Genomic DNA, 12659 nt, shown 5'->3' with positions numbered 1-12659 from the left:
GGGCGAAGAAAGCACCAGAGGGGGGCCACACCCTGTCCACGAGGGTGGGGGCGCGCCCCCTGCCTCGTGGGCCCCCTGGCAGGCCTCCGGTGCCCATCTTTTGCTATATGAAGTCTTTTGCCCTGGAAAAAATCAGAAGGAAGCTTTCAGGACGAAGCGCCGCCGTCTCGAGGCAGAACCTGGCGAAACCAATCTAGGGCTCCGGCGGAGCTGTTCTGCCGGGGAAACATCCCTCCTGGAGGGGGAAATCGTCACCATCGTCATCACCATCGATCCTCTCATCGGGAGGGGGTCAATCTCCATCAACATCTTCACCGACACCATCTCCTCTCAAACCCTAGTTCATCTCTTGTATCCGATCTTTGTCTCAAAACCTTAGATTGGTACGTGTGGGTTGCTAGTAGTGTTGATTACTCCTTGTAGTTGATGCTAGTTGGTTTATTTGGTGGAAGATCATATGTCCAGATCCTTTATGCATATTAATACCCCTCTGATTATGAACATGAATATGATTTTTGAGTAGTTACGTTTGTTCCTGAGGACATGGGAGAAGTCTTGCTATAAGTAGTCATGTGAATTTGGTATTCGTTCGATATTTTGATGAGATGTATGTTGTCTTTCCTCTAGTGGTGTTATGTGAACGTCGACTACATGACACTTCACCATCGTTTGGGCCTAGGGGAAGGAATTGGGAAGTAATAAGTAGATGATGGGTTGCTAGAGTGATAGAATCTTAAACCCTAGTTTATGCGTTGCTTCGTAAGGGGCTGATTTGGATCCATATGTTTCATGCTATGGTTAGGTTTACCTTAATACTTCATTTTTAGTTGCGCATGCTTGCAAGAGGGGTTAATCATAAGTGGGATGCTTGTCCAAGGAAGGGTAGTACCCAAGCACCAGTCCACCCACATATCAAATTATCAAAGTAACGAACGCGAATCATATGAGCGTGATGAAAATTAGCTTGACGATAATTCCCATGTGTCCTCGGGAGCGTTTTCCTTTATATAGGAGTTTGTCCAGGCTTGCCCTTTGATACAAAAAGGATTGGGCCACCTTTCCGCACCTCATTTACTTTTGTTACTTGTTACCCGTTACAAATTAAGTTATCACAAAACTATCTGTTACCGATAATTTCAGTGCTTGCAGAGAATACCTTACTGAAAATCGCTTGTCATTTCCTTCTGCTCCTCGTTGGGTTTGACACTCTTACTTATCGAAAGGACTACGATAGAACCCCTATACTTGTGGGTCATCAAGACTCTTTTCTGGCGCCGTTGCTGGGGGGTGAAGCGCCTTTGGTAAGTGGAATTTGGTAAGGAAAAATTTATATAGTGTGCTGAAATTTACTGTCACTTGTTACTATGGAAAGTAATCCTTTGAGGGGCTTGTTCGGGGTATCTTCACCCCGACCAGTAGAGCAAAGAGTTGCTACTGAACCTACTGAAAATGTTTACTTTGAAATTCCTTCAGGTATGATAGAGAAACTGAAGCTAATCCTTTTACAGGAGATGGAACATGCATCCCGATTTGCACCTAATCTATGTGGATGAAGTTTGTGGATTATTTAAGCTTGCAGGTATGCCCGAGGATGTTATCAATAAGAAGGTCTTCCCTTTATCTTTGAAGGGAAAGGCATTGACATGGTTTAGGCTATGTGATGATATTGGATCATGGGACTACAATCGATTGAAATTGGAATTTCATCAGAAGTTTTATCCTATGCATCTGGTTCATCGTGATCGTAATTATATATATAATTTTTGGCCTCGCGAAGGAGAAAGCATCGCTCAAGCTTCGGGGAGGCTTAAGTCAATGTTATATTCATGCCCCAATCATGAGCTCTCAAGAGAAATTATTATTCAAAAAATTTATGCTCGGCTTTCTCTCAATAATCGCTCCGTGCTCGATACTTCTTGTACTAGTTCTTTTATGATGAAGACTACTTAATTCAGATGGGATTTATTGGAAAGAATTAAATGCAACTCTGAAGATTGGGAACTCGACGAAGGTAAGGAGTCAGGTATAACACCTAAGTTTGATTGTGTTAAATCTTTTATGGATACCGATGTTTTCCGTGAATTTATCACTAAATATGGACTTGACTCTGAGATAGTAGCTTCTTTCTGTGAATCATTTGCTACTCATGTTGATCTCCCTAAGGAGAAGTGGTTTAAATATCATCCTCCCATTGAAGTAAAAGTAGATGAACCTATTAAAGTTGAAGAAAAGACTATCACTTATAATGTTGATCCTCGGCTGCCCCCAACTATGCGGGTCTCGACCTCGGCTGCCCCAACTATGCTCATAATCGAAGCATTACAGGAGTTAGTCTCTGAATATAGCTATTACTTATGAGATACAGATACTCTTTTAACACTATGCGCATACCTTGTGTTTCGTCGAACCGCTTGTTAACGCGGTCGATCTCTTCATCGGCCAACTGAAGCTTCCGATTGAGTTCGAACACTTCTGCGGCCTGGGCGGTCGCCGCCAACAGGGAAGCCTATTACAACAATAGAACAGTATGTCAACTCTACCGAATAATATATGGATCCTCTGTCCGACTTTTCAAACCAGACAGAGGCTCAGGGGCTACTGTCTGTATACAGGTATATTCCTATATACGAAACCAAAAATGTTTTAGGACATTACGTCGCATACCTCAAAGCCTGTCAGTAGGCTGGTAAAGGCTTCGTTCAGTCCGCTTTTGGCGGACTGAACCTTCTCCACCACCACACCCATCAGGGTGCGGTGCTCCTCCACGATGGAAGCACGTCGCAGTGCTTCTGCTAAAGCGTTCGGTGCCTCCGGATTACTGGAGGTCACCGACGGAGCTGATGCTCCTCCCCCTCTTTCGAAGGGGGATGCTCACCTGATCCCGGAGCCGCATTGGTCTCTGGAATGGTGTTCGGCTGGGGCCCAGATTGTTGTGGGTCCCCACCATCGGTTGCCATAGGGGTCACCTCCCCTATGTCTTCGGCGACCGAGGTATTAACCTCAGGCGCCTTCTCAATAGCCTCGCCCGCCCCTCCATGACCAGGAGAGGTCCTTCGGGACAACACCTCAATGTCATCCACGGTGATTGGGAGGGGGCTCGTGACGGTGTCTCGCTCTCTGCCATCTTCGGTAGCAGAGAACTCCCCTCCGATAGCGAGGTATTTGGGAGATCGCGGGGAGGGCTGAAAGGCATATGACATAATAACTTATATAATGGAAGTAGGAAAACCGAAGATAAAATAGTAGGTATCTAGATACTTACATATTGGCCAGGGGCTTTGCCCTGGAAGGCTTTTTGGGGACCAGTTCAGCATTTGAGTCCGAACTGTCCTGGAGGATCATCTTCCCCCTCTTGGGGGCCTCCCCCTTTGGGTCTTCGGAGGCCGCAATCTTCTTCTTCCTCCCCTTATGAGGGGAGTCGCTTTCCACCACCTCCTCCTCTTCCTCTTCCTCGTCCCCCTCGTGGGAGGAGGGGGCTTCGGTCTCTCCAGACACAGCGTCCGAGGGACCCTTTTGGCGGGGGCTGCCTTTGGCCTCCTTGCCCTTCTTCTTCATGGCCTTCTTTTCCGGCGCCTGATATGGTGTCGGGACCAGCATCTCTGTTAGCTGGGGCGTGGCTGGGTCTTCAGGTAGCGGTGCCGGACAGTTGATCCGTTCCGCCTTCGCCGTCCAGCCTTGTACGAAAGACAAGCGATATGACTTAGGTCATGTTCAAAATACTGACCGGATATGTATTCGGAAAGGATATGCTTACCGCTGAGGCCGGATTCTCGATGTCAAGTTTGATGTCCTCGGTCTTCTTCGGCCACGTTTTTTGGGCCTTGAAGAGCTGCTTCCAAATGTCTTCGTGCGTAGTGCCGAAGAAGCGCTTCAGGGTCCGTAGCTCCTCCGGATTGAACTCCCACATGTGAGAGGCTGGTGTCGGTGTCAAAACCGGCCGATCTCGGATAGGGGGTACCGAACTATGCGTCTGAGGATCGAAGGTAACAGGAGACAAAGGGGACACGATGTTTACCCAGATTCGGGCCCTCTTAAAGGAGGTAAAACCCTACTTCCTGCTTGATTGACTTTGATGAGTATAGGGGTTACAAGAGTTGACCTTCCTCGAGATCGTAATGGCTAAACCCTAGCTCTCTAGCCTATGTAAATTCTGATAGCCTCTACGGATTAAACCCTCCGGTTTATATACACACCGGAGGGGCCTAGGGTTGTACAGAGTCAGTTTACAGAGGAAGGAAATTACATATCTGGACACCAATCTTGCCATCCACGCATAAGAGAGTCCTACCCGGACACGGGGGAAGGTCTTCTGCCTTGTATCTTCATGGCCCATCAGTCCGGCCCGTATAACACAGCCCGGACACCCGAGGACCACCTAATCCAGGACTCCCTCAGTAGCCCCTGAACCAGTCTTCAATGATGATATGTTCGGCAAGTGGGTTTTCTTCGGCATTGCAAGGCGGGTTCCTCCTCCTGAATACTTCAAAGCAATCTTCTGAACAAAAGAACTGTATTCGGCTCTGTATAATAGTCACAACCCTCAGCCACGAAGGCAAGATACTTAATCGAAATAATGCCTGTCAACTGACAAATTTTGGCGAAATGCCACGTCTGGCCTCTGTAACATTTTGAACCGTTTATTCGCCTCCCGCTTCGCGTTTCAAGGCACAACCTCTATTGACACGTCTTGTTAAAACAGAGATCGTGTCTGCTTATCACGGGATCCTCATCAATACGGTTTTGGGTAATCCAACCGTGCCATTCACATGACCCCTTGGGAACAGACGAGTTTTAAGGCCGGAGGGGGGCGTTTGATATTCATTGCCTATATAAGTGGATAAAGATCCCTCTTTTCTCCCCACGCCTTCTTCCTTCTCCTGTTTCCCATCCTCAAGCTCCAGCGCCCAAGCTTCAATCTTTCCCACCGCCACCAACTTCTCCAACCATGTCCGGATCTGGTTCGAAGGGCAAGTGGGAGGCCTCCTCCGTCATGGAGAAGGACGTCAAGGAGCTCCGGGAGGCGGGATATCTTTCTACGGACATCGCACACAGGCTCCCTGCCAAGGAGAAAATCATTCCCACCCCGGAGCCCGGCGAAAGGGTTGTGTTCATCCCTCACTTCCTCCGCGGGCTAGGGTTTCCTCTCCACCCCTTTGTCCGCAGCCTCTTCTACTATGGGCTAGATTTCCATGATCTAGCCCCAAACTCTTTCCTACACATCTCGGCGTTTATCTGCGTGTGTGAGGCGCTACTCCGCATCCCCCACACTTCAGCCTATGGCTATGTGAAGCCGAAGGTGGTCGACAGTTAGCATGCAGACCGCGGCACCGCCATGGTGAGTAAGCTCTCCAACACCACTTGGCCTAAAGGGGCCTTTGTGGACACCGTCAAGGTGTGGCAGCAGGAGTGGTTCTATACCACCGAACCCCGTGACACGAAGTGGGAGGCTACTCCTGAGTTCATATCCGGGCCCCCTATGCGGCTCGCATTGTGGACCAACAAGGGTCCAGACTTGGGATCCACGGTGGAAGTGTTGATGCTACAAAAGCACATCACAAACATGATAAGCAACAACACCAATCTCACAAACGTGATTCAGGTGATGTTCTTTCGCCGGATCCTTCCCTGCCAACTCCGGCCCTCCCACATGTGGGAGTTCAATCCGGAAGATCCGTGGACCTTGAAGCACTTCTTCGGCACAATGCACGAAGATATTGGAAGCTGCTCTTCAAGGCCCAGAAAGCGTGGCCGAAGAAGAACGAAGACATCAGCCTCGACAACGAGAACCCGGCCACCCCGGTAAGTGTGTTATTCCTGAACATACATTCAGTCCATAAATTCTTGGGCATAATGAGCTTTCCATCCCACGTTCAGGGCTGGATAGCGAAGGCGGAGCGGATCAAGTGTTCGGCACCGCTTCCTGAAGATCCGGCCACTCCCCAGCTGATGAAGATGCTGGTTCAGGCGCCTTATCAGGCACCGGGGAAGAAGGCCCAAAAGAAGAGCAAGGAGGCCAAGGGTGGCCTCCGCCGTAAGGGTACTTTGGACCCAGTGTCCGGAGAGACCAAAATCCCCTCCTCCCACGCAGGAGATGAAGACGAGGATGAGGAGGCGGCGGAAAGTGACTCCCTTCTCAAGGGGAGGAAGAAGAAGAGGGCAACCTCCATAGATCCGGAGGAGGGGCGTCCAAGAGGGGGAAGATAGCCCTCTCGGATGGTTCAGATTCAGAAACCGAACCCATCCCCGAGAGGCTCCCCAGGGTGAAGCCCCTAGCCGAATCATAAGTACCAAAGGATGCATTACAAGTATTCGGTCCTTTATGTTTTTAATATAACATATTATGTTGTGTGTATTTCAGCCCCGCTCGCGACCACCCCGACCCTTCACTATCCGAGGGGAGTTCTCTGCCGCCCGAGATGGCAGAGAGCGAGACGCCTCCGCGAGCCCCTCTGCCAATCATCCCGGATGACACTGAGGTGTTGTCCCGAAGGACCTCTCCAGGCTGCGGAGGGGTGGGCGAGACTACCGAAACGGCGCCCGAGGGTAATACCTCGGCTGCCGAAAACATGGGGGTGCGACCGACATGGCAATTGATGGCGGGGGTCCTGACCAGTCCGGCCCCCAGCCGGACATCATTCCGGAGACCCATGTGGCTCCGGAATCGGGTGAGCAGCCCCCTTTGAAAGAGGGGGGAGCATCAGCTCCGGCGGTGACCTCCACTAATCCGTAGGCGCCGAATGCTCTGGTGGAAGCATTATGACGTGCTTCCATCATGGAGGAACACCGCACCCTGATGGGTTCGGTGGTTGAGAAGGTTCAGTCCGCCAAGACAGGCTTCACGAAGCCTTCACCAGCCTTCAAGGTATGCGACGTAATGCTCTTAGACACTTTTTTATGTAAAGGAAATATACCTGTGTATAGATAGTAGCCCCTATTACTCTGTCCGGTTTTTGAAAAAAGCCGAACAGAGGATCACATAGTATTTGGTAGAGGTGACGTACTTATCTATTTTATAACAGGCTTCCCTGTTGGCGGCAACTGCCCAGGCCGCTGAAGTTTCCGACCTCAATCGGAGACTGAAGCTGGCTGATGATGAGATCGACCGCGTTAACAAGCGGTTTGACGAGGCGCAAGGTATGTGTGTATTTGAAAAGAGTTTGATAAGATATCTTGAAGTGATATGCAAATTCGGAGTGTAACTCATGTACTGCTTTGATTATGTGTGCAGGTAGCGCGGCCGAGGTCGAGACCCTCAAGAGCGCCCTTGCACAAGCCAAGGAGGAGGCGAAGGCAAGCAAAGCGGCCGCTGACAAAGCGGCTGTGGAATTGAAGACCGAACAGGTCGCCCGGCACCAGTACGAAGAGAGTGTGGCCGAAGTGGAGCAAGAGCTGAAGGACGCCATCGGCAAATGTGAGGCCCTGGAGGAGAAAACGACAGCCCAAGCGGCCGAACTCGCCAAAGCCCTCAATGAGGCCTGATACGTCCATTTTGCATCATGCTTTTGTATCGTTATTTATTGCATTATGGGCTGTTATTACACATTATGTCACAATACTTATGCCTATTCTCTCTTATTTTATAAGGTTTACATGAAGAGGGAGAATGCCGGCAGCTGGAATTCTGGGCTGGAAAAGGAGCAAATATTAGAGACCTATTCTGCACAGCTCCAAAAGTCCTGAAACTTCACGGAAGTCATTTTTGGAATTAATAAAAACTACTGAGCGAAGAAACTACCAGAGGGGGGCCACACCCTGGGCACGAGGGTGGGAGGCGAGCCCTACCCCCTGGGCATGCCCCCCTGCCTCGTGGGCCCCCTGGCAGGCCTCCGGTGCCCATCTTCTGCTATATGAGGTCTTTTACCCTGGAAAAGATCATAACACTACACCACGGTAGAGCTTACATGACACACTTCTGTGGGCAAAGGTTCAGTAATCTCCACAAAATAACTGTCGGCGTAGCTTTTAAGTTTTATCTTCGGATCATATGTTGGCATAGGCACATTATTGTGGACACACTAAGTGTCGGCAACCACACAACGACAATGTATCTTTCAGTAATTGCTTAATAACATGTTATGTGTCGGCAGATGTCTGGATTTTGACATTTTTTCTGTTGCCGTAGGTAGGTACTTAGCGACCTAACATGTGTCGGCGTACATAGGGTGTATGGACACGAACAAAGTGTCGGGGTAGGTGGACACATGTCAATCGTTGGAAACTTGGCGCGGGATTTCGGCGTGGGTGGAAATTTTTCGGGTTTTTGTGCAAAATAACCTCCACCCCCGAGCAAACAATCCCCAAATCGAACAACTCCACAACCCTAACCCGTGCCCTGTCGCCGCCCACCTCGCGCTCGATCCACGGTCCGGACGCCATCGCCGCCGGCCTCGCGCTCGATCCAAAGTCCGGCCGCCATCGCCGCCGGCCTCGCGCTCGACCCCGTCGTCAAGCCGTCGTCCCGGAGGTCGCACCCCCCCTCCCCCAAGCTCCACCCCACATCCACCCATCCTCGCACTCTACCCCCTCTCCCCGAGATCGAGCCGCGGTCCTTGCACTCCACAATCCGACGGCCGTCCTCGTGTCCTCCTGACATCCAGCCGTCGTCCTCGCGAATCTCCATCCCTGCTACCTCCGGGGCTCCATCGTCGTGCTCCCGCTGCTGCCGGATCAGCTGCTATCGGGGCTCCATTGCCGGCCTCCCGCTGCTGCCGGACATGCTGATGCCAGGGATCCATCTCCAGGCTCATTACGCTGCTATCGGACCTACTGCCGGGGCTCCATCTCCTTCGAGTTGTGCCCCTCCCGAATCCAGCCGTCCCCGTGCCTTGAGGTAAGCGTCAACTCCTCCTAAGTTTTCCTTTGCTATACTGCTGCACTTAATTCATATGTCGTTGCTTGTGACAGTAGACAACCGGACAAGAATGTGTTTCTGTTGCTTGATTGTTTTGTACTGCTATTTGCCTGAATAATGAATAATGATTGTTGCTTCACCGATGCAAAACTAACACTGTCGCACTAGCCAAATTCAGATACTTGGCAAATTTGATATTAATGGTGCATCATGGACAAAACGTGGTTGTCTAAGCCTAGGTACATCAAAGTTTCCTTTTTCCCCAACTCATAAGCGGTATAATTATGTCATGAACTGTTCTGATATCTCTGTTTGTGGTGATTGGGTTGGTGTAGATGAGTCGACAACGAAGCTCGGGGACGTGATATGGCGCTCGGTGTAGGTGGCCATGGTGGACCTGAAGCTGGCTGAGATAAGCGATGGGGTCAGTGTTGTGCTCCTCCCGTTCTCATTAACCAAATAGTGCAGACTGTGGCTGTATGACTCGTGTATATATCCACTTGGACCACCAAAATCAAACTGATAGCAAGAACTTGATATAGTGCTAAGTTATAGTTCGTAAACAGATCCATATTAGTTTAGAGATCCGCACAACAAATTTATACATTCAGAATGACCACCAAAATCCAGCAGCACAATTAACTAGATTGGAAGAATTTATTTGATTAATATGTGCACATGAAACAACAAATTAACCCGTGTGAACTATCCACGTCGGTCTGAGTTATGCTGAACTTTTTGATCTTTTTACTAACCACATCGGTGGTCTAAAAGAATTAATGAGTAGCAACACAGACTAAGAAATTGCTATTTATCTTATCTATGCTAAGAAACCGGAGACTGAATTTACCAACATGGAAGGATTCCTCAAGAGCACATCAGCACCTGAAGCTGCTGCTGCCGCAGCTCTACAATTTTTCTTCTTTCCGGACGCCCGCAGCCTGAGCATGCAAGAGCAGCAGCACGAGCAGGCCGTGCTGTGCAACATCAGCAGAGCGCTCTCAGTGCAGCGGAACTACTCGGGCGTCTCTGATGACAGTATATTTGATACTGAAGTTGAAGATTGTAGCACGGCATTCGTACTAGTAATAATTACATGTAGGCCTATTTTTGAATGCCTATTTTTCAGTTGTTTTGGGAATCAGACCAAAGAGTAATGATTGTTGTTGTCTTGTTGCAGATCAAAGATGCCAAGAAGACAACTAATGTGCCAGGAGGTGCAGGTACTAACAGCAGTTGCCTCTACTTGTTGAAGCTTTAGATTTTTATTTCCTCTTTAAATAGATCATGGATGGTAACCTCAGCTTCATCCTCAATGGCTCGTGATATTGTAGTATCTCTTCATCTAATTTATACATTAGAAGTAAACTGAATGTGTCAAGACAATGTACAAAGAAGTGCAACATAACTACATAAGGCCCAGCCATGTTTCCTCTATAGCATATAAAAGTTTAGTACAATCTACTACTGCCAGTTCTTGAATATTATTACAACCTACAACTCTTAGTATCTGACAAGCCCATTTCTTTATAAACTACCACTGCCTGTTCTTAAATATAACAAGCTACAACTACTACTATGAGTTGTTAACAAATAATATTGCTGATCAGGAATCCTATCTTATGGTATTTATTGCCAAGTTTGTAGGCATCATCTTATCCTTTATAACCTGTTGCAGACTCACAGAGCTGCCATGTTAGCTTATTAACTTGCCACCAGTCTGAACTTTGAGCTCCAGAATAGAATATTGTAATTCTGATGGTGTCGTGCGGCTCAATTAAGAAACGATTCTGCGGAAGCATATTGATAATCCATGTCCTGATCTTGGTCAAATATGTTACAAACTTGAAAATAGCCACATCCTAATTCTGCATCCTTTCCCCTTGTATTAGTTTAGTTTGTTTGTTGCCATACCAAGCTTATTTTTGAGAATGTGTTTTACTCGTCATAAGCATTTCTGTAGCATATATGCACAAGTAGATTTTCTGGGAATGCTCTTGCTAATAATTCTGGGACATGAAACCAAAAGGAACTCAAGTGTGTTGATCAAATGATGTTGACAAAAATAGCAGAACATTGTTTCCTGTGGTGATTGATTCCTGTGGAGAAGGAAGCCCGCAACACTACACTTCACCGCATAGGAACAAATATATTTGTGTGTATTCATGGTCATATAACAATGTTACTCTCACATGAACAATCAAGTATAAGCTAGCATGTGCCGCTCTAGCCTAACAATCTTCATATGAGCTTTGAACAACTTTTGGAATGATTGCACTTTCGTGACAAATTCATATGGAATATTTTCAGGTACTTAGCCACACCTAGCATTGGATGTGAGGAGGACTTGTAGTGTCATGGAACACATATGGCTGTTTGCAGTATTTTGGACCAACCAACTTCAATCATTTCTTGAATCTTATGTGTGTTCTGGACCATTTGGTGCTTCAAGTGTTTTGGAGTAGAAACTTTGTGCTCATGTATGTGATTTATGTGTTCTGGACCATTGTTTGAATTAGTTCAGACTAGCAAATAGTGGCCCTTTGACTTGTGTGTTCTGGATGGTCAAACTATGCTTGTGAACCTGTGTGAATATATATTTATGTATGTTTGTGAACCTATCATCATTGTTTTCCAATATGTGTTCATCTTGATGTTGTTTGTTGATCGCATTTGACATTGTATATAGTATATGTATCAAATCATTGGTTTGGTTGTACACTACATTTCCAACAATTTATCTGCTGGTAAACAGATTCTTGCAGAGTAATTGTCAGCCATGGTTACTACCTAGCTAGACAGAATAAGTGTAGGCAATTTGTACGTACCTAGCTAGACAGGGTATGTGTCGTCCAAGGTATGTACCTATCTAGACAACATAAGTGTCAGCAAAGGTATAGATCTGTCCAAACAGAACAAGTGTCGGCAAAGGTATATACCTAGCAGGACAACTTATGTGTTGCCAAAAGTGGGGTCTATGTTCACACCCCGTCTGTCGCCGTAGCTAGGGTGTATGCCCACAAATCATGTGTCGGGGTAGGTAGGTGTATGTGCACAGGAAACTGTTGGCGTAGGTAGGGTGTATGCCGACTCAAAATGTGTCGGCAAATGAACTTCTGTCGGCAATGCCTTTCCCCACAACAAGTCCTCCGACTGTTCAGTCTTCTGTCAGCATATGTGTTAACTACAAATTATGTGTCGGCAAAGACACCATATGCCGACAGATTGATGTGTCACCAATACTTGACCGTGGTGTAGTGTACGCAAGCTTTTGGGAAGAAACTCCGCCGCCACGAGGCGGAAACTTGGCGGAACCAATCTAGGGCTCCGACAGAGCTGTTCTGCCGGGGAAACTTCCCTCAGGGAGGGGGAAATCATCACCAACGATCCTCTCATCGGGAGGGGGTCAATCTTCATCAACATCTTCACCATCACCATCTCCTCTCAAACCCTAGTTCATCTCTTGTATCCAATCTTTGTCCCAAAGCCTCAGATTGGTACATGTAGGTTGCTAGTAGTATTGATTACTCCTTGTAGTTGATGCTAGTTGGTTTATTTGGTGGAAGATCATATTTTTAGATCCATTATGCATATTAATACCCCTCTGATTATGAACATGAATATGATTTGTGAGTAGTTACGTTTGTTCCTGAGGACATGGGAGAAGTCTTGCTATAAGTAGTCATGTGAATTTGGTATTCGTTCGATATTTTGATTTTGGGAAGAAACTCCGCCGCCACGAGGCGGAAACTTGGCGGAACCAATCTAGGGCTCCGACAGAGCTGTTCTGCCGGGGAAACTTCCCTCA

The 12659-nt window shown here is 47.7% G+C and overlaps 1 protein-coding gene across 5 annotated transcripts; it reads left to right on the top strand.

Moving 5' to 3' along the window:
- The first annotated feature begins 8281 nt into the window (after window positions 1–8281).
- Window positions 8282–11475, top strand: LOC123054600 (uncharacterized). Of its 5 annotated transcripts, none has more exons than XM_044478402.1 (6): window positions 8282–8830; window positions 9030–9090; window positions 9187–9275; window positions 9682–9936; window positions 10032–10074; window positions 11162–11475. In XM_044478402.1, exons 3-6 carry the CDS (start codon window positions 9240–9242, stop codon window positions 11167–11169), a joined length of 342 nt encoding a protein of 113 aa, XP_044334337.1. In that variant the 5' UTR covers window positions 8282–8830; window positions 9030–9090; window positions 9187–9239; the 3' UTR covers window positions 11170–11475. The 5 variants fall into 5 exon arrangements, 2 of the variants coding, with proteins under 2 accessions (XP_044334337.1, XP_044334336.1); XM_044478401.1 differs by having other exon boundaries at window positions 9020–9090; XR_006426267.1 differs by lacking the exon at window positions 9682–9936.
- Window positions 11476–12659: the final 1184 nt, after the last annotated feature.

Source organism: Triticum aestivum, chromosome 2D (genome assembly GCF_018294505.1).
Source record: "Triticum aestivum cultivar Chinese Spring chromosome 2D, IWGSC CS RefSeq v2.1, whole genome shotgun sequence".
NCBI lineage: Eukaryota > Viridiplantae > Streptophyta > Magnoliopsida > Poales > Poaceae > Triticum > Triticum aestivum.
The sequence above is the reverse complement of the archived record's forward strand: the minus strand, read 5'-3'. Positions and strand labels throughout refer to the sequence as shown.

What these genes read in the sequence shown, in the direction of transcription:
- LOC123054600 (XM_044478402.1), top strand. Translation starts at nt 9,240, where the DNA reads ATGGTGGACCTGAAGCTGGCTGAGATAAGCGATGGG. An exon ending in TGGCTGAGATAAGCGATGGG is followed by an intron (nt 9,276 to 9,681) that starts GTCAGTGTTGTG and finishes ATCTATGCTAAG; the next exon opens with AAACCGGAGACTGAATTTAC. An exon ending in GTAGCACGGCATTCGTACTA is followed by an intron (nt 9,937 to 10,031) that starts GTAATAATTACA and finishes GTCTTGTTGCAG; the next exon opens with ATCAAAGATGCCAAGAAGAC.